This window comes from Astatotilapia calliptera, chromosome 12 (genome assembly GCF_964374335.1).
Source record: "Astatotilapia calliptera chromosome 12, fAstCal68.1, whole genome shotgun sequence".
Classification (NCBI taxonomy): domain Eukaryota; kingdom Metazoa; phylum Chordata; class Actinopteri; order Cichliformes; family Cichlidae; genus Astatotilapia; species Astatotilapia calliptera.
The window spans coordinates 16929358-16953742 of record NC_137433.1 but is presented as its reverse complement, the minus strand read 5'-3'; the positions used below and the strand labels follow the sequence as shown (position 1 = coordinate 16953742).

The 24385-nt window shown below is 39.1% G+C and overlaps 1 protein-coding gene and 1 long non-coding RNA gene across 5 annotated transcripts in view; one reads left to right on the top strand and one right to left on the bottom strand.

Annotated features, from left to right (window-relative positions):
- The window catches only part of trpm3 (transient receptor potential cation channel, subfamily M, member 3), a 124459-nt gene that overhangs the window by 40966 nt on the left and 59108 nt on the right, over positions 1 to 24385 (bottom strand). For all 4 annotated transcript variants that reach the window (XM_026187097.2, XM_080287499.1, XM_026187102.2 and 1 more), the window contains exons 4-8: positions 24163 to 24376; positions 22397 to 22521; positions 20820 to 20991; positions 3028 to 3202; positions 2561 to 2684 (exon numbers count right to left, since the gene is read on the bottom strand). In XM_026187097.2, the coding sequence (XP_026042882.1) occupies positions 2561 to 2684; positions 3028 to 3202; positions 20820 to 20991; positions 22397 to 22521; positions 24163 to 24376 (810 nt within the window). The remainder of the gene's footprint in view (positions 1 to 2560; positions 2685 to 3027; positions 3203 to 20819; positions 20992 to 22396; positions 22522 to 24162; positions 24377 to 24385) is intronic.
- Positions 6681 to 7837, top strand: LOC145419427 (uncharacterized). The gene is made up of 2 exons (XR_013900812.1): positions 6681 to 6891; positions 7589 to 7837. It is a non-coding gene; the product is annotated as an uncharacterized LOC145419427 (long non-coding RNA).

Here is a 24385-nt window from a genome sequence, read left to right as displayed (position 1 = left end):
CAGAGGATCTGAGAGCAGCTGGAAGTCTTTAAAAAACAAAAGTACCTCTTTATGCTGGCTTTTTAGTGTGGTTTATAGAAATTACTTACCTCATTCAATTTGCTTATTTAATTTTATTTATATATATTTTTAGAATTATTAGAATTATTATTATTAATTATTTCTGGTAATATATTTTTTATTTTTTTTACCTTGAAATCCTTTAATTCACATTTTCAGTTATTTTTATATTCACTTTATGATTTTTTTTATTTTTTTATTTTTTTATTGAGGGATTGTTTTATTGTGTGTGAGAGCATAAATAAAATTAATTATTCTTGCGCTCTTATTTTCTTTCATTCTTTTATTAGATTGGTTTCAAGCTTTAATTACTAGTTTGTCAATAACCTGTGAAATGCTTTGATCTGGACTAACCTGTGCATCTGGTGAACTGACAGCTGCTATATAAATGTTTAAGTCATCCAGTAGTGTGGAGATCACAATGACTGTCCTGTTTGTGGACTGACAGCACTGCAAAGATGCCCTTTTTATAACAGTTTTGTGAGTTCGGGGAGAGGCTGCGTTGGATTATCTGGGCCTTACAGTTGCTCCTGCTGAATGATTCACATGTCATTGTTCTGCTTTTGTATACTATGTTCAGAGGATCTATTAATTTGAGGATCAGTCAGCCACTGGAACCCCATTGAGAGTGTAATCAATCCACTTACACGCTGCACAGCCATGACCAAAGCTGAGCTGCCTGCAAAAATGCTACATGTATACTATGTGTGTGCATGTACTATATCTATAGATTTTGACTTAATGTAATTATTACACTGACTGAATCACAAAATATGTGTTGGATTCAAGCTCAAGCATTTTACTAAAGTAAAGAAAAGTGTGTGTGTGCATGATACTGATTACAAATTAAAAGGCAAAATGCCACGATCTGCCAGCAGTCCCAAAAATCACTGATCTGGCAAACACTCCCTTCCTTACAAAGCATCTAGTGAACTATGTTTAAACCAAATTGGGGCAAAAGCAACCAAGTAGCAAATGACTTAGTACTGCTGCTGGGTGTTTTTGTATCAGAGTGAATATATTGCAGTGTTATGCTGTAAAGTGAGTGTAAGGTTGTGCAGGAGTGCATGTAGATTGGGTGTAACATTGTGGTACACTTTTACTCGCAGCATGTCTTATCAAACCTGCAAAACTGCAAGCCTTGCCACAATTGCATATATGTGAGTGGGTAGCTCATACCAAATATCGATTTTCCATCTCATTAGAATTTTATATTGCATACCGTACAATTTGCACATGTTTCAATAAATCATTGCACCATTTTCCCATTTTCCTGGAAAAGAAAAAAGACATAAGCAGTGGCTCAAGCCTTTTGCCCTGTACTGTATAATATTTGATTTCAATACAAAACTGAAGTGAAATTACTTAGTCTGAGCAATAACTCTCACCTGTCTGTCTTCAGTAAGATTTAAATAGCTTTAGAAATAAATGTTGAGGAAGTAAATGTCAGATTTTTTAAAAATGTTTTTTACTGGATATAACTAAAAAAATAAAAACAGAAACCATTAGACAGAGCATAAACATATAACTACAACTAACACAACACTACACTATACCAGCTGCCTTGCTTTACTGACCTCCTCATTTATGATCCAGTCTTTTGAACACATTTGCAATTTATTAACAAAACATTCTGGTTAATTTGTGCGTTTTGGTATAAAATAACTTTTTAAAGTTAAGCTGATGTTCTCAGGAACAGGATGCACAGTTGAGTTGGACCACTACAGAGTCCTTGGGTATAGCAGTGTATGTAATAGGCTGCCCAGTGGTGTCATTTCTTTTCATTAGGAACATTTAGGTTGGGTTTTTCAGGAACATGTTCACTGTTAACACATTTCAGAAAGTTATGCAAATTTTCTCTATTTTTGCTAAAGAATTGAGCAGTGCAAATGACTTTTCATTAGTAGATGTGTAGACATAATTATATACAGATACACACAGATAGACATTCCTACTCCACAGACAGTATTTAACAGCATTAATAAGACCTTTGCGTCATGTGACTGCTCTCAAAGGGACTGGGACTCCTTCCCAGGAGTAAAGGATGTGTGTGACTGCATTCCTTCACAAGACATTTGTTCTGGTGGAATGCTTTAAAAGGGGGCACAGATTCTCAAGTTGAAGGCCATTTGGTCCTGAAAGTCATCTGAATACATTTACATTGACTTGACATTACATGATTTACATACATAAAAGATGGAGAAATAAGTGCTTCAGTTTCAAGATGTAAACATTTCATTAGACAAATCCATATTTGTTCATTTTGGGGCATCTTTACAGAGGTGAATAGTGATAACTATGTTATAAATTGTTTAATAGTGTATCTGAATGTTGTGTGTTTCTGTGTCAGGTTGCTTGTGCTTTAATGTATCATGTATATTTTGTTCATCAGCTTGCATTTCCTCCATCTGCACATATGCATTTGCAGCTCTGCATCAATGTGTTTACCACAATGTATATGTGCAAATGCATAATGAGTGTTTGAGAAGGAGTGACTCACCAGTTCCTTCTTCTTCATGCACTCCATGAGAATGATGAACAGATGTTGAGCCTGTGAGCGGCTGTAGGTGAAAGTCTTCTGAATGGTCACCAGCAACTGGTCTCTTAGAGACTCATTAATTATGCTGCAGAGGCAGAAAGGTGTGGAAAAAGAAAAGAGAGTATCAAGAACGGGGCCAGAGTGACAGGAAAACAGGCAAATTATATCAGAAGGTTAAACCAAGGCTGACTGGAACTCTTAGCTACCAAATCTCTTGAGTCTTTGTTGAAATACAAATTCTCACATTTGTGTTTTATTAAAGCAAGTTTCATTTTTTTCCCCAAGTTTCTGCATACAAACTCACATAAATATTCAAAGATATTTTGATCTAAAACAATCCCTTGACATCTACAGTGCATCCAATTTTTTCATACGCTATTCATGCTTGCCGTTCCACTCCTGTAAAATGTGTACATGTGAGTGCCTACCCTCCCTCCTCTGAGTATTTATGTCCGAAGGCCAAGATGTCAGAGGCTCTGCCGCTGCCGTCGCACACCACCACAGGAACTGGAGGAGTGTCCCTGAGGTACTCCAGCACTATAGAGATCACATTAGGACCCCCTTCTACGATCAGTGCCACCACTGGCACACCCTGACCGATACCTACACGTGAAAACAAGTGGCAGCAGGAGAAACAGGAGGGTAAAGAGTGAAAGAATAAAAGAACAAAACAGAAATATAGCTACAAGCAGCCATAGGCAGCCAAGCAGTTCAGCTTAGCTATGAACTCCATGTAAATATGTACAGTATAATTATAGTTAAAGCGCTGTAAGCACTGATTTGGTAGTCAAATGAGGCTTTCAAGAAAAAAAAAACTTCAGGCAACAATATATATATATTCAGTTTAGTGTCAGCACATAAAAACAATGTTTGATATATGATCACGCTTCCTGTTTGGTTTCCTTTTTCGACGGTTTCAAAATCTAATAACCATGTGATATGCTTTCTGACTATAATCTGTACGGTGACCCTGAGAGGTCAAAAGCACTGCAACTTCAGAAAACACCCAGAAATAGAAAAAAGCTGCAAAAGCACATAAAACACAATGGGAGTTGAATAAAACAAAATCTCACAAAGTACAATGGAAAAAATAATTTTTAGGGTGATGTTAATGTGACTGTGGAAGTGACAGAAACCAAAGCGTGTGAAGGACTGCACTGAGTCAAGCTTAAAGGAAAAAAAGACTCATATATCAATGAAGACTCAGCCCTGGAACCTCCGGTACCAGAACTATTTTTAAGGCTAATACCAACACATGCTGCAATTTCTTTGTGCTTCCTCAAATAGGGTCTTTTTGCCTTTAAACCATTTTAAACCATTTAGTTTAACTATCGGTGTGTATTATCTGGCTTCATGGATAGATAAAGCTGGGTATCATTTGAATACCAGTGTGGATGTATGCTATGCCTTCTAATGATAATGCCTAGAGGAAAAAGAAAACATCCATCCATCCATCCATCCATTCGCTTCCGCTTGTCCTTTTCAGGGTCGCGGGGGGCGCTGGAGCCTATCCCAGCTGTCATAGGGCGAGAGGCGGGGTACACCCTGGACAGGTCGCCAGTCTGTCGCAGGGTGCATTTTTGAAATGAGTAAACATTAATTTTATTTTTGTTCTTTTTTTTATTTTTTTATTAACAATATGATGAATATGTTTATAGTATATATATAAAAGAAAACATGTAAACTGTAATCAGAACTGGTCCCAGCATGGAACCCTGTGGAACTCCATAATTAACCTTAGTGTGTGAAGAGGATTCTCCATTTGAAAGAACCACTTGGAGTCTGTTAGATAGATCTACCAAGTTTGGCACTGGCAGAGGACAAAAGCTGTCTTGCTTCTTAGACAGCTTGGCTGGGAAAAGCTTTTAAAAAACAAAAATCCATATTATAACTTTTATGTGATTTGGTATGAAGATCATGTGTTCCCAGTTTGATAAGACTGAATTCAGTTAAATTCTTTATGAAAACCAATATGGCAGACATTCACACCATATTATGCTTTGAGCTTTAGCTGGATGAAAAGCCCCCGACAGTTCCTCATTTTCACAGTCTCAGCTCTGTGCAGTAACACACCTCCATGTTTGACCTGATACTTGAGCACTCGCGGTCCAGAAATGGAAGTTATTGAAAGGAATCGGGGAACTATCTAAAAATCAATTTTCTAAACTTCTCTACAATACAGATACTCTGGCAGAAGAACACAAAAGAGGAAGAAGAAGATGAGAAAAGGTAGAAATGGTTGCCTCTGATGCACTGCCTGGCCCTCAAAAAGGACAAAAAAGTAAAGAGGGAAAGAAGATGGGTATTGAACAGAGGAAAAATCTAAAAATAAATAGGCTTCACTACTTGTGTAAACCTGGATCTATAATTGGAAAAAGTGTTCTAAATTTAATACTTGTGATGCCACATGACTATTTTCATGTCACTTTGTAATCATGGGAGAGAAGTTGACAAAAAAGCAGCTGAACCAAAAATATCCATCCCACTTAGTGCTTTGTGTTCCTTGCCACACATACAGGGAGTGCAGAATTATTAGGCAAATGAGTATTTTGTCCACATCATCCTCTTCATGCATGTTGTCTTACTCCAAGCTGTATAGGCTCGAAAGCCTACTACCAATTAAGCATATTAGGTGATGTGCATCTCTGTAATGAGAAGGGGTGTGGTCTAATGACATCAACACCCTATATCAGGTGTGCATAATTATTAGGCAACTTCCTTTCCTTTGGCAAAATGGGTCAAAAGAAGGACTTGACAGGCTCAGAAAAGTCAAAAATAGTGAGATATCTTGCAGAGGGATGCAGCAGTCTCAAAATTGCAAAGCTTCTGAAGCGTGATCATCGAACAATCAAGCGTTTCATTCAAAATAGTCAACAGGGTCGCAAGAAGCGTGTGGAAAAACCAAGGCGCAAAATAACTGCCCATGAACTGAGAAAAGTCAAGCATGCAGCTGCCAAGATGTCACTTGCCACCAGTTTGGCCATATTTCAGAGCTGCAACATCACTGGAGTGCCCAAAAGCACAAGGTGTGCAATACTCAGAGACATGGCCAAGGTAAGAAAGGCTGAAAGACGACCACTACTGAACAAGACACACAAGCTGAAACGTCAAGACTGGGCCAAGAAATATCTCAAGACTGGTTTTTCTAAGGTTTTATGGACTGATGAAATGAGAGTGAGTCTTGATGGGCCAGATGGATGGGCCCGTGGCTGGATTGGTAAAGGGCAGAGAGCTCCAGTCCGACTCAGATGCCAGCAAGTGGAGTACTGGTTTGGGCTGGTATCATCAAAGATGAGCTTGTGGGGCCTTTTCGGGTTGAGGATGGAGTCAAGCTCAACTCCCAGTCCTACTGCCAGTTTCTGGAAGACACCTTCTTCAAGCAGTGGTACAGGAAGAAGTCTGCATCCTTCAAGAAAAACATGATTTTCATGCAGGACAATGCTCCATCACACGCATCCAAGTACTCCACAGCGTGGCTGGTAAGAAAGGGTATAAAAGAAGAAAAACTAATGACATGGCCTCCTTGTTCACCTGATCTGAACCCCATTGAGAACCTGTGGTCCATCATCAAATGTCAGATTTACAAGGAGGGAAAACAGTACACCTCTCTGAACAGTGTCTGGGAGGCTGTGGTTGCTGCTGCACGCAATGTTGATGGTGAACAGATCAAAACACTGACAGAATCCATGGATGGCAGGCTTTTGAGTGTCCTTGCAAAGAAAGGTGGCTATATTGGTCGCTGATTTGTTTTTGTTTTGTTTTTGAATGTCAGAAATGTATATTTGTGAATGTGGAGATGTTATATTGGTTTCACTGGTAAAAATAAATAATTGAAATGGGTATATATTTGTTTTTTGCTAAGTTGCCTAATAATTATGCACAGTAATAGTCACCTGCACACACAGATATCCCCCTAAAATAGCTAAAACTAAAAACAAACTAAAAACTACACAGCAAATTCAAAAGTGTTAAATTTTTTGGTGTTAATAGTCTCCTTGCAAAAGTAGAGTTAATTTTACTCTAAGCAGAGTCACATTCTTTTAATGTAACTCTGAGGTGTAAAATGACAGTAGGTAAAATCGAGTGTTAAAAATGAGTGTTTCTCTGTCAAATCTGGAGGTGTTACAATGGAAACATTAACTCCTGACCTCTTAACTCTGAACTCCTACAGGGGCTATGACACCAACAGAGTAAATTCACAGACTCCGCCCCCAGCACGGCTCCAATCGAAGCTGAAGTGAAGCCGTTTCAGAACATTTTGCTCTACATATTTGAGTTGTTTGCCATGCTTGGTAAGTCATTTTTTCAAAGATTGTTTCAATTATTATTATGAGCTTTTACTTCTGTGGCTCTTTGGAGTTGAGACAAAGCTGTGTGAAAGGCATTAGCCATGTTGCTCGCTGATAGCATAATATTCTGTTTTAGCTAGCTGAAAGGTATTGTTTGCGGGCAAATACCACAGCCTTGAAAAAAGCTTGCATGTGAATTTTCAGTCAAACTTTTGGTCTAATATACACCTAAAACAATGTCTAGAATGTGAAATGTTGGTATAATGGTGCTACTTGAAGCCTGAAAACGATTTCCCATTAAAAAAAAAAAAAAAAACGAGCAAACAGCAGTAGCAGACGTCCTGACTCGATTCTACGTTAGCATTCCTGTACCACTTGGGCTCAGGAATAACAGTAAAGTTGACCCAGCTTGGACACAGTATAAATAATGTTTATCTTATGTTTATCCTAATGTTTATCCTAACCGTGTGCACAAAACGGTTTAGGTAAAAATGAAAAAGGTTGAGGTTTTACATTTAGTTCAGTATTACCTGTTGCCTGTGTCCTTGTCTTTTGGGAAAATACTTTACACAAGTAATGGCTCAAAGAGGATTCCTTTTTTTTTTTTTTTTTTTTTTTTTTTTTACTGTGCTGCAATTGTTTACTGGATTATTTGTGCCATTAATTAGTGTCAACTAATTTTTATTCAATCTCCACACAGGATATGCTTGTGAAGATGGAATATGAGGGAGAGCAGAAGTGCGTTGAAGTTCCACAAAGGGATGAATGAAGGACATGCATATTGTATTAAAGAAATAAGTGATGAGAATGCTGTTATTTGCATTTACCATGTCAGACCTTTTGATAAACAAAATACTAATGAAAGTGAGAACATGTATACTGTTACATCTTTCAGAAAATGTTTTGAAATTGTGGTGCACAGTTCAGAATAAATGTTTTTCAAAAACCATTGCATCTTTTTAGTAAATGTTTATTTCCAAAAGAAATTTCTAGAAGTTCAGAACAGTAAAATTCCCGCTTTTTAGAATGAATTAGAAGATAACTCCTCAAAAATACAACTTGCCTAATAATTCTGCACTCCCTGTAGAGAGAGAGAGAGAGCGAGAGAGACAGGTGCAGTGTGTGTGTGTGAGAGAGAGAGATAGAGAAAGAAACAGAGGAAGTGGTTTAGTGATCCCTGTTCTCACAACAGAGATCTTTGTCTCTTAATCATGGCTTTTCAGGGTAATATTTCATAATTTGCAGGTGTGTTTTCTATATGCAGTGAGACATATGGGAGAACACTGTAAAAACTGCAGTTAAATTTGTAAATTTATGTAAAAGTTATATCACAAAAGTCTCAGAGAAATTTACTACTTTTGTCTGTTCCTCTCTTTAATTCTTATGGTTTCCTCCCCATTTCATAGTCGACCACAGAACATCCCCCCTTAAACCACTATAAAACCCTATAAACCCCAGAGTCTCATTCTCTCTTACTCCCTTATATTCTTTCCCCTTTTAGTGGTCTAAGTCCAATCCACGTCCCAAGCCCCCTTCCTCTCCTCTGTGTCTCACATCCTCTCTTCCTAAAGTTCTTTCAGTTGCCACTCCGGTCTCATCCTCTTCCTCCCGTTCTGCTCCATGCGGTTGTGTTTTATGGCGGCTATTTAGACCCTTCTAATTCAAAAGCTGTGTAACTGCCTGATCCTACCCGCCCAGCATCCTCACCCTGCTCTGCATAATTCACGGAGGAAAGAGCATGGTCTGTCTCTCAAACAAGCAGGCAGACAGGCACATACAAATGCATGCGCACATGGGGCATGCACACACTCTCGCAAACACAAGAGCAAGTGCATAGTCAGAAGTCGACCCACCATCACGCTTTGCCTCACACAGCCTTGTATGGCCTTACAACAGGGACAGTTACATAAAGAGAATATTTTCGGGTCCTTGCCTACTTCAAAGAGGTACAACGTCACTGTGCCACAACACATCTCATGACCATACATCAATAGAGCAGAGAGAGGAGCAGACTAATGGCTTCCTTGTTACATTTGATTCTTCCATTTTTTTTAATGCCAATTTCTGTTGTTATCTGTGTGTGTGTGTGTGTGTGTGTGTGTGTGTGTGTGTGTGTGAGTGTGTGTGTGTGAGTGTGTGTGGTGTGCACGCAAGTGTCAGATCATGCATTGATATTGATGACTGCTGAGCTTTGGAGGCAACGCTGCACCCTCTAAAGTACATTATTGTTCAACTGAAACCCACCAAGGAGCAGATGAGGAGGGAAAAGCACAGCTGTGTCATGGCTAATTGGTAGGAGGAAATTCTGCCTGTGTGCACACAACCACACACAACCACTCACACAAATAGAGTCACAAAGACAGACAAACCACAAATTCTCTTTTGGCTAACTAGCCTAAAGTCGATGGAACATTTTAGGATGACTTTTGGCCTCTGATTTACAGTATTTCTTTTCTTTTTTCTCCTACTTTCTTTAAAAAAAAAATAGGATCAAACTTTAGAGTATTTATTGCTTTGGCATTGTTTTGTTTTTTGTTTTTTAAATTAACAGTCTTTTAGTACTGGGTTTGTCCTCTCAAAATAAGTCATTGTGGAAAACTGTATTTTTCACATATTGTTAAAATGAAGAGGGTAAATTCTAATGTGCTGATGATGCATGATGTGCTTTCTGTAAATTGTGGTCCTGGTTAAAGTAAAAAAAGAATAATAAAGCAGGACACGGTCTGGAGTGACCCTACCTTATGACTGACAACCATATGAGCATGTGTCTCTCATTTTCTCAGTGACATCAATCCCCTGCTTGTCAGTAACCCATGACTGATATCATAGCAGCACCTTTCAAATAGAGTCAGTAGGAAGGAAATCTCGTTTAAGTACCTGGAACAGTTGCTGAGATTTAATCCCATTTTCTGTTCAGCGGCTTGGTTTTGATTGGCTCTGATGGCCAAATCCATCTTCCTCTTAAGCTCATCTGTGTCAGTTCTGGGTGGGACCTTCCATGATATTTCCAGAATCACATAGATATTGTTTAATTTAAAAAAAAATTACTTACTACAGTCTCCAGGTTATCAAATGGAACAAAACAGCACGTGTTTCCTCTAAGATTATACTCTTAGAAATGATGTGTTTAAAAAATGTGTTGGTTCATGTGTCACACATTTTCTGTGAATTTGAACACAACTTGTGAAAAATCAAAAAGAAGAAAAGTTACAAATGTAATTTGAAATTTTCACATGTATCCAATCTTTTGTCCCTGAGTTTATGCAGAAAATCCATTAAAATTGAACATATTATGCGCTGCATTTTTACAAGTGTTCTAAGTATTTTTTAAAACACAGATTTCACCTAATGTTTGACATGGACTTTGAATAAAGGCATAAAAAGTCAGTGATAACATAGTCTGACAACCATCTATTAGCTTGTGAAAAAAAACTTTGTTATAAAAAACAAAAACAAAATTGGTTTGTAAAACACATCTATTCAGAGTGTACCTTTTTCTTCCAGTCCTAAAGTAGCTTACAACCCATCCGGGCATGGAGCCACCATTCCTGCTATTATACCTCCAATTGCTATGCCTTACAGAGTAACTTTGTTTCCTGCAAGATCTGTTATCTTACGTAGAAAAAATGGTTTTCGATGCATTAATACACAGGATTGGGAGGTATGAATCAGGCATCTGAGAAGATTCTTTAAAGCTGGGGTGAGGGAACTCCAGGCCTCAAGAGCCAGTGTCCTGCAGGTTTTAGGTGTGCCCATGAGCCAACACAGCTGATTTAAATGGCTAACTTACCTCCTCAATCTGTCATGAAGTTCTCCAGAGGCCGGGTAATGAACTAGTCATTTCAGTCAGGTGTGTTGACCCAGAGTGATATCTAAAACCTGCAGGACACTGGCCCTTGAGGCCTGGAGTTCCCCACCCCTGCTTTAAAGCATGTTGCCAGAGAGGCTGTTTCTAATGTCAGTGAAAAGCAGTATTGACATTACCTCGTTGTTTTTCTATAATATTTCTCTGTCTGTGGATATCATCTATATTAATGTGGTTGAAATTGAATCCTTAAATTTAGAAATGCTAATGCTCTGCTGAGATACAGTGATTGTACTTTTTAAATGCAATCCTTTGATTGTTAAATATGGCTGTATAAATGCATCATGTGTGCTCTCTCACTCAGTTGATGATCATCAGCGGAGTCATGTGTGGAGTTATTTCAGCTCCGCAAAAAGCCAAGACACGGCATGTGACACATGTGAAAAGGCCACAAACAGAATATGATGATGAGTTTATGATGAAGTGAACTGAAGGAGGAGGAGAGGGACAAGTGCTGCTAGGGTGAGACAAACGTAGATTGTGGAGTCCTTAGATGCTGCGTGCACGATCCAGGTACAGAGACAAATGTGGAGGTGTTGGCAACATGTAGCACTGTTGCTGAATTTTAGAAAGTGACTTATATCTAGGCTTAGGTTTTTGTGTCTATGTTTAAATGATGGGAATTCCCTGAATCCTTAAATGCAGTAAACTATCCTAAAATTGAAGTGGGACCCTAAAAAACCACATAACGTCTTGACAGAAACTACTGTTTGTTTCTTTCAGAACTGCTTTAACTCTTTGTGGCATAGATCTGACAAGGAGCAGGAGACACACATCTGACATTTTGGTCCATACTGACATGCTGCAGACTTGTCAGCTGCACATCCATGACGTGACTCTCCCGTTTCACCACATCCCAAAGGTTCTCTATCGGATTGAGATCTGGTGATTGTGGATGCCATTTGAGTAGAGTGAACTTGCTGTCATGTTCACAAAACCAGACATGATTTGAGTTTTATGACATGCTGCATTATTCTGCTGGAAGCAGCTATCTGAAGATGGGTACACATAAAGCCTCATAAAGGAACAATATCCAGGTAAGATGTGGTGTTTAAATGATAAGGGTCAAGAAATGGCCAAGAAAATATTCCCTACATCATTACACCACCACGAGCATGAACCACTAATAAAACAAAGCAGGATAAATCCCTGTTTTTGTGTTGTTAATGGCAAATTCTGACCCTACTAATCATATCTATTATCTATTCAGACCAAACAATGTTTTTCTAATTGTCTATTGTTCAGTTTTGGTAAGCCTGTATCAATTGTAACCTCAGTTTCCTGTTCTTAGCTGACTGTGTGGTTTTCTGCTACTGTGTGCCAACTGCTTCGAGGTTCGACTTTTATGCATACCTTGATTGTAACAAATTGTTATCTGGGTTATTGTTGCTATATACAGAGAGCTGGAGATTTTGAACTCCAGAGATGGATGTGTGGGAAAATCCCAGTAGATATGCAGTGTCTGAATACTCAGCCTGAACTGTTGATGGATCCAGATGGATCCACCCAGATGTTGCAGCAGAAACTGAGGCTCATGTCTTTTTAGCTGTCTGTTGTTCAGTTCTGTAACTGTAGCAAGTTTTATATCAACAATATTACAAGCTTTTGTCTTTTTTAATTGGACTTTGATGTTGACGATAGTTAAACAGTGAAGTTATTCAATCCTATTTATATATATCATATAATATAAATATACACATAATATATTCCCCCTTTGTACTGTCTGTTTCAAAGTACTGACTGTATCCATGCACACTTCACACACGCTAATATCAGATAACAAAGAGTAAAAATCCCCAGTCTCTCTTTGGCTCCCATGTCTCTCATATATCAAATATAATTTTAATCCACTGCCCACACCTTACTTTTCAAGAGCGAGACTACTCTGAAAGAGTGTGAAAAAAGTAGAAGTAGCCAAAAAAAGGGGGGAGGGAGTCCAACGCTGTAATTTTCTATATATATATCCAGTCTGGAAGACGAGGAAGTAATGAGGAACTGAAGGAATTAGCGAGGTAAAGAGCAGCGTGTAAGCAAGATACACATAACATGCTTAAATGGTCCTAATTAAGGATCCAGCAATGACTCATCCGCCGCGTGTGTGTCTGCGTGTGCGTTGGCGTTTGCGAGTTTGTCCTTGTATGTGTCAAATTAGCATCAGCATGACTGGAGGAGGTGTGCTACAGTATGTGGGCCCTTGTCTTCTCACCTCACACCACCACCCTACACCAATAAAATAAACCAAAAATAAATTAAAAAAAAAAAGTAAATTCCTTCAACACACACTGACACACTTAAACATCAGAAACAGATATGAGAACCTAACTTGACAAGCTATAGAACAAAATGTCACATGGTATGCTAAAAGGTCAAAGCTTCTCTCAAAATCTCAAATATTTAGTCTTTAACCTTCTTGAAGCAGCTCAGATGTAATCACATATCTTTTTATTTTTATTAGAAATATTAGAATTAATGTGCCAGAGTGAGTTTTACACCAGCACTCAGCTAAAAATGTGTTTTCACTGACCAGAAAACACAGTAATTGGGGTTGATCTGTGTGTTGATTTGTACCTAAACATCTACAGCTTGTCCATTATAAATTCAAGCCTCATTTCTTTAAGTGTTGATTATATTCCTGAAGAATATTTTGCATTTTGCCCCCGAGGAACTTGATTTGAACTGGATAAAATCACCTCAGGCATTTAAGACAGATGCTTAAATGGCATAAATGCTTCTGTCTCTTCAAGATGAATACGTATGTGTCGCCCTTCTGAGTGTGTCTATGTCAGGAAGCATTCTTTATAAATAGCCACTTACAGGGTCTGTACCCTATGAGAATGACAGCTGAAATGACTCAAATGAAATTAGATGTTGTTCTCCCTGTTTCACTGAAGCAACAGTTCCCAAACTGTGAGGCAGGCCCCACGTCTGTAGGTGTGGACAACGAGGGGAAAAATATGGAGTGAAATTAATTGAATGAGATTTTTCACTGGAAAAAAAAGTGTTAACCAGCGGTAGTACAGTACTAACCACTGCACTGCCACGCATGTGTGCGTGTTCTCCCTGTGCATGCGTGGGTTCTGTCTGGGTAGCTTAAAGTTACAGTGTGTAAATTCTCAACAGCCAGTGCATTGCAGTCAAGTGAGATCTGTTTTTTTTACCTGTCCCAATTTAAGTGCATGATCAAACCTATGGTGCCCCCTGTGAGACAAACAACTGTGGCTACCATTTTTCTGTAGTGAGTCTAGGCTGTGAGTCCGCTGTCTTTTTCATGTCTCTTTACTTTGAAGGAGGCTAAAAAACTTTGTGAAAGAAACATAATAAGATGAGTCAGTGAATCTCCTTTCTGTCAGATGACAGTGATACCAAGGTGAGTTGTTGATGATATGTTGAACTTTTTTGCTGTTATGCACTGCTGTTTTGTCTGCTGTTAGCATCTGCTCCGTTAGCTGCAGCTTTTGTAGCTGTTAGTCAACGTTAGTGAAACTTTTTTTGAAGTCGGTCTAACATTGTTGGACACTTTGCAGGTAGCACATGAACGCAGGACTCGGACATGCTCATATGATGTGAACATGTAATGAAACTGTTTATCAGAGTGAAAATGTAATATAATATTAGCTTACTAGCTAATATTAGCAAGTGTTGCTCAACCAATCATTTTATGAGTCCAAAAATTTTTTTTTCCTGATAAATAACCTAAAAAATAATACCTGACTTACTGTAGCTTTAATTGAGTACTCTAAATTGACTGTTTAGGTTTAAATAACTGTTTTAGCTGAACAGTCCAGGATATATTCCACTTCACACTATATGACAAATTCAATTGGCCGTTAAGAAAACGTATTTATTTTTTGAGAAAAATAAAAAAGAGTTGATTGATTCTGTTTCACCAACCTTTATTCAACTTGGGGGTTTTTTTTACTAATAAAATAAAATTAGCTTTTTGTCTGAATTAGTCTGGTTCGTACGGAACCCCTCTGATGACTTGGTCCAAAAAACAAATAAATTGTGGCCACAAAATACTACTTCGTGCCCTCGAAATAGTATAACGTGCCCACAAAATACTTATTTGTGGCCATGAAATACTATATCGAGGGCACGAAATAGGTTTAACGTGCGCACGAAATACTAATTTGTGGTCACGAATTGAGTATAACGTGGCAAACGAATTACGCATTTGTGGCAATGAAATATATAACGTGCACACACCATATTGATACAATTCCTGGACAGCTGCGTAGAGACATAAGCATAAGAGTAGGCTAAACCTATACAACATGGACAGAGACAGTATGACTGACTTTTATTTTAGGCTGGAAATGAGCAACAAATGCATTTTGAAAAGCCTGGCAATGCAAGGAACCATTATTACAGAGAGACATTTAAACAGGATATTAAGATAAGATAAGATAAGATAAGCTTTATTAGTCCCACACGTGGGAAATTTGTTTTGTCACAGCAGGAAGTGGACAGTGCAAAAGTTATATAGCAATTATTATAATTGAGTGCCCAGTTGCTTTACAGACAGATTTTATTGTCAACCAACTGCAGGGGTCTCGGAAGGATCACAGTTATCGGTCAAATGTTTCGTGCCCACAAATTAGCATTTCGTGCGCACAGTATACCTATTTCGTGCCCTCAAAATAGTATTTCGTGGCCACAAATAAGTATTTCGTGAGCACGTTATGCCCATTTTGTGCCCACGAAGTAGTATTTTGTGGCCACAATTTATTTATTTTTTGGACCATGTCATCAGAGGGGCTCCGTAGGTTCGCAACCCGTCCACTGTGACATTTCTGACTGTGCCACCACTGTTTTTAACCCACCTACTGTTCCAAAATACATTTACTACATTTCACACTACTGATTGTGCAGTCAGATTCTTTCCACACCACATAACATGTCGTCATCCATGCACATCCTCAACCTGGAACCATACCTGGAGCAAGTTTTGTATCCTACCCACTACTGACTCTGTTATCTCTCCACCACAGGGTTGGACACTCTGGCAGTTCTTGGTTATCATTTTTGACATGTTTTGTGTACGCATTCATGCATGAACACACCTTACCCGCAGTGACTTCAATTGTCCCCACAATGTCTCTGGTCAGTTTTTACTCATATTGCCTGAAAATAGATTATCTATTGATCCACACACCGTGCCAATTCACTGACCACCGACCAGAGAGGCTGTGAAAGAGAATTAATGATTCAATTCTAAACATTTAAAAGAAATTTAAACATTTGTATTTGATCATTAGAATTATGCACACTTCCATATAATTCAATCTCCTATTAGTGCTTTATTTGATCTATTACAATCTGTAAATGGTATCATTTCTAATTCATATTCTAGATGCCCATATGCACACTTGGCATTAAAAAGGATCATATTCTGAAAGAGTTTGTCCAGGCATTTACAGTGAACACAGAACAGTACAAACTCATTGACTTCCCATGTGCCACAGTGTAACTATAATTCATTCAATATTTGCTGATGGAGGTCACAGTGTCAAGGCTAATCTGCAATGCAAAGCCTTATGGCTTCTGAATTCAATTGCCCCAACTATTTCTTTTACGTGTGCTGTGATTAATTAAATCACTGTAATAGGAGGGCAGGTGAAGGTTAACACAGTATCTACATGAATGCATCTATTTCAATACACCAAGTAATTTAGGTGAAAAGCAAGAGGGCACGTTCAAGGCCAGTCGTTCATTGTCACTGACCGCATCTAAACTTGCACAAATTAATAACTTTTTTCCTGGTGTGTGGATTCAGTTTTAAATTGTCACGTAATGAATGCAGCAAATAAGATGAAGGGCTCTCTTATTTTTCTCTATATTAATGGATGAGGCCTGTTTTGATATTTTATCACACCACGTTTTTCCTCCTTTTACCTCCCAATTTTTCATCAAAGCAAACACAGATAACACCTTGCCTCACTGCCTGCATCTTCGGCTGTTTCTTACCTCCTTTGCACTTTATTTCGTTTTCTTCCTTCTCTCCCTGCCCTTAATCCTTTTTTTCTGTATTAATTTTCCCACTCTCCTCTCGGGCTCGTTCTGCACTTCTGTCTGTTGTGAGGCAGTGATTAAAAAGCATTACAGCCAAGGCCACAGACACATCAAAAGAGCTGTGCAGCGGTGAATCAACAGTGTTGAATGGTGCCAATCATTTTATTGATTTCCTCATCTTACAGTTTGACATTGTCTACTTGGGAATGAAAAGCAGGAGAAAGAAATGCTCCAGTGTAAGAGTAACTGAGAGAATATATATATAAAGTTCTTTTTTTTTCCAAAACAACATTTGTTTACTTTCATTTATCAACGTTCACTGGGTAATCTGTACCTCTGTTCACATGGGAAATATTCTAGGTTGCCTGAGCTCCATCCTCATCTGGCTAGCTAACTAATGAGAAGCCCATTGATACAGTAGTACTCAGTATTGACTCTAGTGCTCCCTGATTGTACTTGTGCGTCCTTACAGTACAATGGTTTTTCTACCCTAGCCCGCTTGAGATCAAATTGGGCTACATCATCCATGGAGTGTCACTCCAGTGCTCTAGTTTTAATGTGCTGGCTCCAACCATCCATATTTACAGCCTTTGAAGCCATGTTTCGTGTCTTAGGACTTTTATTTTGTTTACACACAGCCAGAGATACCGCTTTTAGATTTAACATCAAATATTCAGCAAAAAGTGAGTCAGTTTTTGACTCAAATGTGCTCTTACGGCAACAGAAATTGACCTGTTTTAGATTATAACCTTTTTGTAAGAGGGTAACCAGACAAAAACACCCATAGATTTGTTGTAAAGCACTGATTCCCATAATTTAAACAAAATGTTAGAATATTGTGGAGCCAATTTGATTGCTACAGCATTTCTGGCAGTCACATGGTTATAGCTGTTTCATGGATATTCACACACAGGCGCAGTAGGATTAGCTACAGGATTGCCCAGACATCACAAAAATACCACAGGGGAAGATTACGCATATCTATCCACCACACTTCTTTCATCTTGTGTTGTGTGCAATGTTTGGGACTATGTTGGGGAAAAAGAGAGATCTGGTGGTTACATGTGGTCTAAAACCCACAAGCATGGCCATTTAAACTTAACTGCTGTTTTCTCCCCTTCACTTTTTTTTAAATCTTTCTTTCTTTGACAACACCTCCGGGCACACGTGGATCCCACAGGGGTACCTGCTGTGAGGAAAACTGATGCAGTCATCCAGTGACTATGGACAGGTGATCAAGTCAAAAAATGGCCTTTGTCCACAAGCCTGACACTGGTGAATAAAGAGGTAAATGCCCACACACATCAAGATACACATGCATACAAACGCACAACACGATTCAGTATAATATAGCTCTTCACTCTATAACTGAGTGGATTTGTTTCTTGACTTTCTCATGTTAAGAGGATTGAATATATTCAGTATTCATTTTTCACTTTCCTTAATTTCTTTTTTTAATCATTGTTTTTTAGCAATTAAACAGCTTGCTATTACCAGAAGGGTAATTGCTTGGACTTCCTGAATTTCCCAAACTGGACATTGAAAAGCTTCCGTGCCATGAAAAAGTATTTGCCTCCTTTCTTTGTTTTTCACATATTTGGCACATTTAAATGTTTCAGATCAGCAAAAAATTAGACATACTATTAATATTAGAGTAAATTTCAAAATTCAGTTTTTAAAAGATGATTTCATCTATTAAGTGAGAAAGCAATCCAAATGTACCTGGCTAAACCTGCTAACTGGTTGTGCCACCATCGGCAGGAAGAACTGCAATCAAGTGTTTGTGATAATTGGCAATGAGCCTTTCACATCACTGTGAGGAATTTTGGGTTTTCTCCTTGCAACTCTCTCAGGGATGCCATTTTTGCCCAAGGGCAATTACTTTTTCAAATTGGGTCAGATTGGTTTGGATAGCTTTTTTCCCCACAGTAAATGAAATAATTTACTGCAAAGAACTAAGAAATGAAGAAGGGGGTAAATACTATTCACAGCACTATACAGTTATTATCTTTTTATATATGTACTGTATATGTATATATGCATATGTGTGTGTGTGTGTGTGTGTGTGTGTGTGTATGTGTATGCATAAGACTTAATAAGAGCTCACTTTGACAGTCAAAGATAAAAGTACCAAGTCACTATAGAAGTATAGGTTTTCATGTGATTTTGATTAAGGCGGTGGATTCCCTTTGATAGAGGACTTCACCTCAACAGGCAAGTTGCCAGGATGAGTGGCAGGTTTAACTTTAGCTAAAGCTGAAGGTGGCTATCAGTGCAACCTCAGGCAGTGCGGATTATTTTCAGAGATAGTCTGTGGGTTATGGCTCTGTGGGTAGTCAGCAGGTCACTGGTTACCTATAACTAACAACTGGTAATAACTAATAAACATTAGTACTCATCTTGGAAATACAGCTAACAGCTGCAGAAAGGATTTAAATCAGCGGTGGTACATTAGATGCTTGCATGACAACTGGCCGTCCCTTTGCCTTCCCAGCCCCTTTTGTATTAATCCAGGCATAGGATGACAAAGGGAAGTCCATAGGTCACATGGCTGGATGATGAACGTACACCGCTTTGTCCCTTTAATACCAGGAATATTTCTAATAACCTTGAAGTTAGAGGATTAGGAGGGATGTGGTAGTGTTAACACTTCTTCTAAGAATGAAAATGACATTTGAAATCTCCTTGCAAGCTCGCTATCAGCAAACATCAATGAGACATCTGACAGCGGATAAAACTGGTGCTGACAAAGAGAAGATCTGAATCACAGCACTCGACTCTGTGGCAACGTACCCACTTCCTGAGTTTTACAAAAAGCACTAGTGTAAAAGTGCGTGCATTCATGTCAACCGAACCCCGAAGAAATTATTTCAAAATGGTTTTACCCTGACAGCAAAAGAAGGTAATAGCAAATAAATCCCGGTTGCAAACAACATTTATCTGACTTAGGTTTGCTCCTGGCTCAATCAAAACAATACTGCAAGAGGCTATTGAGAAATATATTTAAAGGATATCACAGAGGTTTATGTGCGATTTTGCTTTGCTTGTGTCTGTGTATGACAGAGCGCGAGAAGAGGGGGGTGAGATAGAAAAAGACAGAGAAATGCATTTTGTATTCATGTAAATCCATTCAGTTTCTAGCTAAGGTATAATGTGAAAAATGAAAACAGAGAAATGCAATGCAACAAGGACTCAGTGCCGGATGAACACGCCGCACAAAGGCAAATATGCCGACTCAAAAATACACTGAAAAAAAAAAAGCTTATGTTTTTGGGCACATGAACAAGTATTTGTACTTGCTACCCTTTGTGAGCACAGGACGCTTTTGGTGCAACTAATTCGAGCTTCACAAAAATAAAGAATACAGTGAAATTAGGATTTTTGTGTTAATGCAATTTGATTTATCTGAAAAAATATATAAAAAGAAACTGTTGTCTGTACAGCAAAGCCAGCAGCTTAACATGTGTATCACGCAATATTCAGTACAAAGACAGGTAAGTAAACAACCAAAAACAGTGTGATCAAGCTTTTTCCTTCCCCCAGTGGTAGTATAAGGATACATTACTGTATGTACATGCATTTACAGTCATGTATACTGTATGTCTACATATGTTGTAGTTCTGTGCTTGCCACTGTGCCTGTGTTTGCCAGCTGGCTTGATAGCTGTAGGCACCAAAGAGGAAAAGAAAAAAAAAAACCCACAGATTATCAAGCAGATTTATTTGAGGAAAGAGTTCATCGGAGCTGTCAAGAAGCTTTGAAAGAAAAAAAATAACCCACCCCTGAAGGGAGGGACACTTTCAAAGGCTTACGAAGTTATATCTACCTGGCTAAAAATACACCTTCTGACAGCATGTGCTCACTATAAAGCAGGTAATTTTAGTCTACAAACTAGAGTGAACCCAATTAACCCACAGAGGTGTCGCTGATAAAGCGAGGATTACAGTTTCATGATGCCGTTATCACTCGCCGCAATATTTAAAAACACCAACACTAATGTCGGGTAAATAGGTCAGTTTGGCTCAGACTGAAAGATGCGATAAATTTCACTCACGTGTGTTGATCTTCTGCAGGGAGATATGTTTCTCTAGCTGACGTCGCAATTTGACCTCAGCACCATACTTTCCTGTGGTGCCGTTGTCCGCCAGGATGAAGTGGGAGTGGAGACTGTTAAGAACCGTCAACTTGCTCATCGGGTTGGACATGGTCTGGTATGGACGCACCACCTGGCCAAAAGAAGTCAATATTTAACAACTATGCAAACACTGCACCTTTCTTAGAATACAAATATAAAATTACAGCCTGCTCCTGTTCTCAAGAGGTTTTCACTACTTTTGCTTTTGCATCTAAAGTTGAATGTATGCCTCAAGAGAGCATTGCTGCCCAAAGCTTTAAGAAATATGAGTAAAATAACCGTAAGGATTTCATGTGGGGTGAGCTTGGGTTGTGATTTGAGACTTGATGGATATCCTATGCTACAAGCTGGGCCATAGATTTTTAAAGACATTAGCATTTCTCAAGCAGTGTGATACTATAATGGCTCCATGGTGCAGACGCAAAAAAGATCCCCAGTTTAAGACAGACATCACTAGGAAGGTTGGGTCAGGAAGAGCATCTGACATGAAAAACTACCAAATCAACTATGTGGAACCATCTGCTGTTGTGACCCCTTGCGAATGAGGGAGCAACTGAAGGAAGTGTTACAGCAGAGGGAGACTATCACAGAGAAAATGCTCGCAGTAAAATCACGAGTAGGATGAACAGAGACAGGTAAAAAACCTGTCTCATGCGAGTCTTTCAAGAGTAATAGATTACTCAAGCACCTGGATGCTGAGCATATTGTCAAGTTAATGGTAGATAATCTATTTAGTAATTACAAAAATTAACATCACTCTGGTATACTGGTGGTGACAGTGCAGTGGTTGTAACTGTTGCCTAAAGCAAGAAGGTCCTAATCAGCGGGGGGGGGGGGGGGGGGGGGTGTTGTCCCAAATACACACACTTATGGTCGTGTGGACGGTGACCCCTCATTAGTATACCTCGCCTTTTGCCCTGTGACAGCTGTGAGAGGGACCATCTACACTGCAGTTCTAATCATTTTTTAGATTTGGAGTTGCCATGTATCCAATAATTATTAACATAACTTTCATTGTACTGCTGCTGAAATTAAACTTTCAGTTTCTCCAAAGTTTCTCAGATATATACAATACCGCAACACTGTCTGACACTTTGAGGTAAACTCATCTGGTAGTATATAGACAGCTAAAACCAATCACGCATAAAAAAGAACCTCAGCACTTAATCAGCTCATTTCAGTCACCAACATTAATTGGTTCTGCCTGACTTATTCAGAGGGACAGAGAGCGGGACATTTTGATGATGAAATTTTAACAGTAGCGTAACACTGATTCCCAGAGATTTCACTGAGTCAGCATGGGCCTCATTTGGTTTCCCCAGCTGTCCAGCTCACTGTGAAGGAGTGTTTATTGGCTTACTCAGCATCTCAGTGAATAAGCTGTCAATAGCACTTTATAGCCTCAGCCCTATCTACCCTATCTACCCTAAAGGCCTATCTGTCTGTCTGTCTGTCTGTCTGTCTGTCTGTCTGTCTGTCTATCTTCACAGACTTACATCTTTGCCAACAAGGTCCTCTTGATTTTCTACGATGCCCCATGGAGCAATACCAATGGTGCATATCTTTCCCCTTGACTTGGAGGCGTGGTCTTTCAGTGCATCACCCACGTGGCGAATCACACCTGTGTGTGGACATAGGCATGTGTGCATGAATATTCAGGGATTTTAAGAGACGGACAGAGAGAAAGATGTTTTGTCACAATCAATACACAGCCAGTCAGATAATTACGTACACTGCTGAGATAGATAAAAAGAATCTGTTAAGCACACAAGACAACTGTGTGGAGCCAGTGTTAACAAACACAAACGCACACATACACACTTAAACACAGCCAGGTTGTAGCTCTCGGCTTGTAGTAGTTGTCCTCAGGGGAGCAGCAGTCAGACCTGGGGGCCATCTTATCTCATCTCTCCAGCTGACATTCATTCTTTTCTCCACCTCCACACACTGTCCCTCCAATCCAGCTATCCATTATTCAGGCCTCTCTTCCTCTTTTCTCCTCCTGCACCCATTCTGTCACTAAATCTTACTTTCTACTCCTTTCTGTATTCAAGTGCACGCACTCTACGCCATCCAGCGTGTATCATTTCTTTTTGTCTGTTCTCATCTCTCCTATTTAAACATTATTCTGCTGCCTTTTTATCTTATTTTAAGTGCGCTAAATACAATCTAAGATACTTAAATAGCATCTCTTTTTGTGCCCTGGAAACAATACAAGGTAAAAATAACAGTTAACTTCCTTACTGAAGGCAAAGTGAAGCTGATAAGATAAGACACATTTTCCCCCATAGACAAAAGTACTATATGAATGTGTAATGTGCGCTTGTTCAGAGCGTTAGTGGAGCTCCAGTTTACTCGCTGAGGCCTCTTTCTATATACATGGCAACAGCATATTTATGAATAATTCATGTGCTTCCAGTCTGCCAGCTAACACTCTGGTTTCCTGTATTCATTCCAACCAATCTTGTTTCACCACTTACACTGTTGCACAGTCTTATTTCTTCAAGCTTTGAAACTTGGACTTTTTCACACTTTCACCCTTCCAACCTCAGCATTCAACATCCAGTCCTCTGAGCTCCTCACTTACTCTGCTCTGAGCCAAAATCATCCAAAACAAAAAACAAACAAAAAAAAAACTCAGCACTAAGAATAGGAGACTTCCTTAGCCTTAGAAGACTGCTTCCTTAAAGCAGACATCTCTGTGATTTCTCTACAATGTAACTGATTCCTCTACACTGTAACAGCAAAAGGTTCTGTATTAATTAGTTAGCACTCTATATTTTGTTTCTATTCTCTTGGGTCCATATGGACTATTACTAAGCTAGAACATTTTATTACTTTGTTCAAAAAGTAAGAATGCTTGACAAGTGTAAGATTTTGATCGTCCTTAATTTCAGGCCTTCTCTCATGCAACTAATACTGGAATAATAACTCTTAATCTGAATGAGCCACCCTGTCATCAGGTTTAAGTCATTAAAAAGCAGTCTAGACTACTTGACATACTTTCACTGTGTGCTCACAGCCATTTTACAGTGATCCAGTGGCTGAACAGCTTCAGAGCCTAGACACACTTGACAAATGGTTATTTAATAGCTGATAACTTATGATAAAGACTTGAACACACTCATCATACGCCAAATTGAAGTGCCCACTTAATTTTTATAAAAAGGAAGACGGCTGTGCAACGCTGTATGCAATCTCTCTGTTTTGCAAACATGAAAGTTTTTAAGTTTGTCTTCATAAGTCAAAACCCGTGGTTTACCTGTGTTGACTCCTCCAGTGAATATCCAGGCCCCTGTTGTCATGGCAGCCTTGATGAGCCCTTTGCCAAAGACCTGCTTGAGTTTGGGCTGCAATTCAAAGTTCTGCAGGCCCCCGTGGACTGAGATGAGCAGCTTGGGCAGTTCCAGCTGCCACTCCTTGGTCATCAGGTGGAGCAGCAGGTCAGGCTTGGTGTCATAAGACACTCGTACGTACTGCAAACA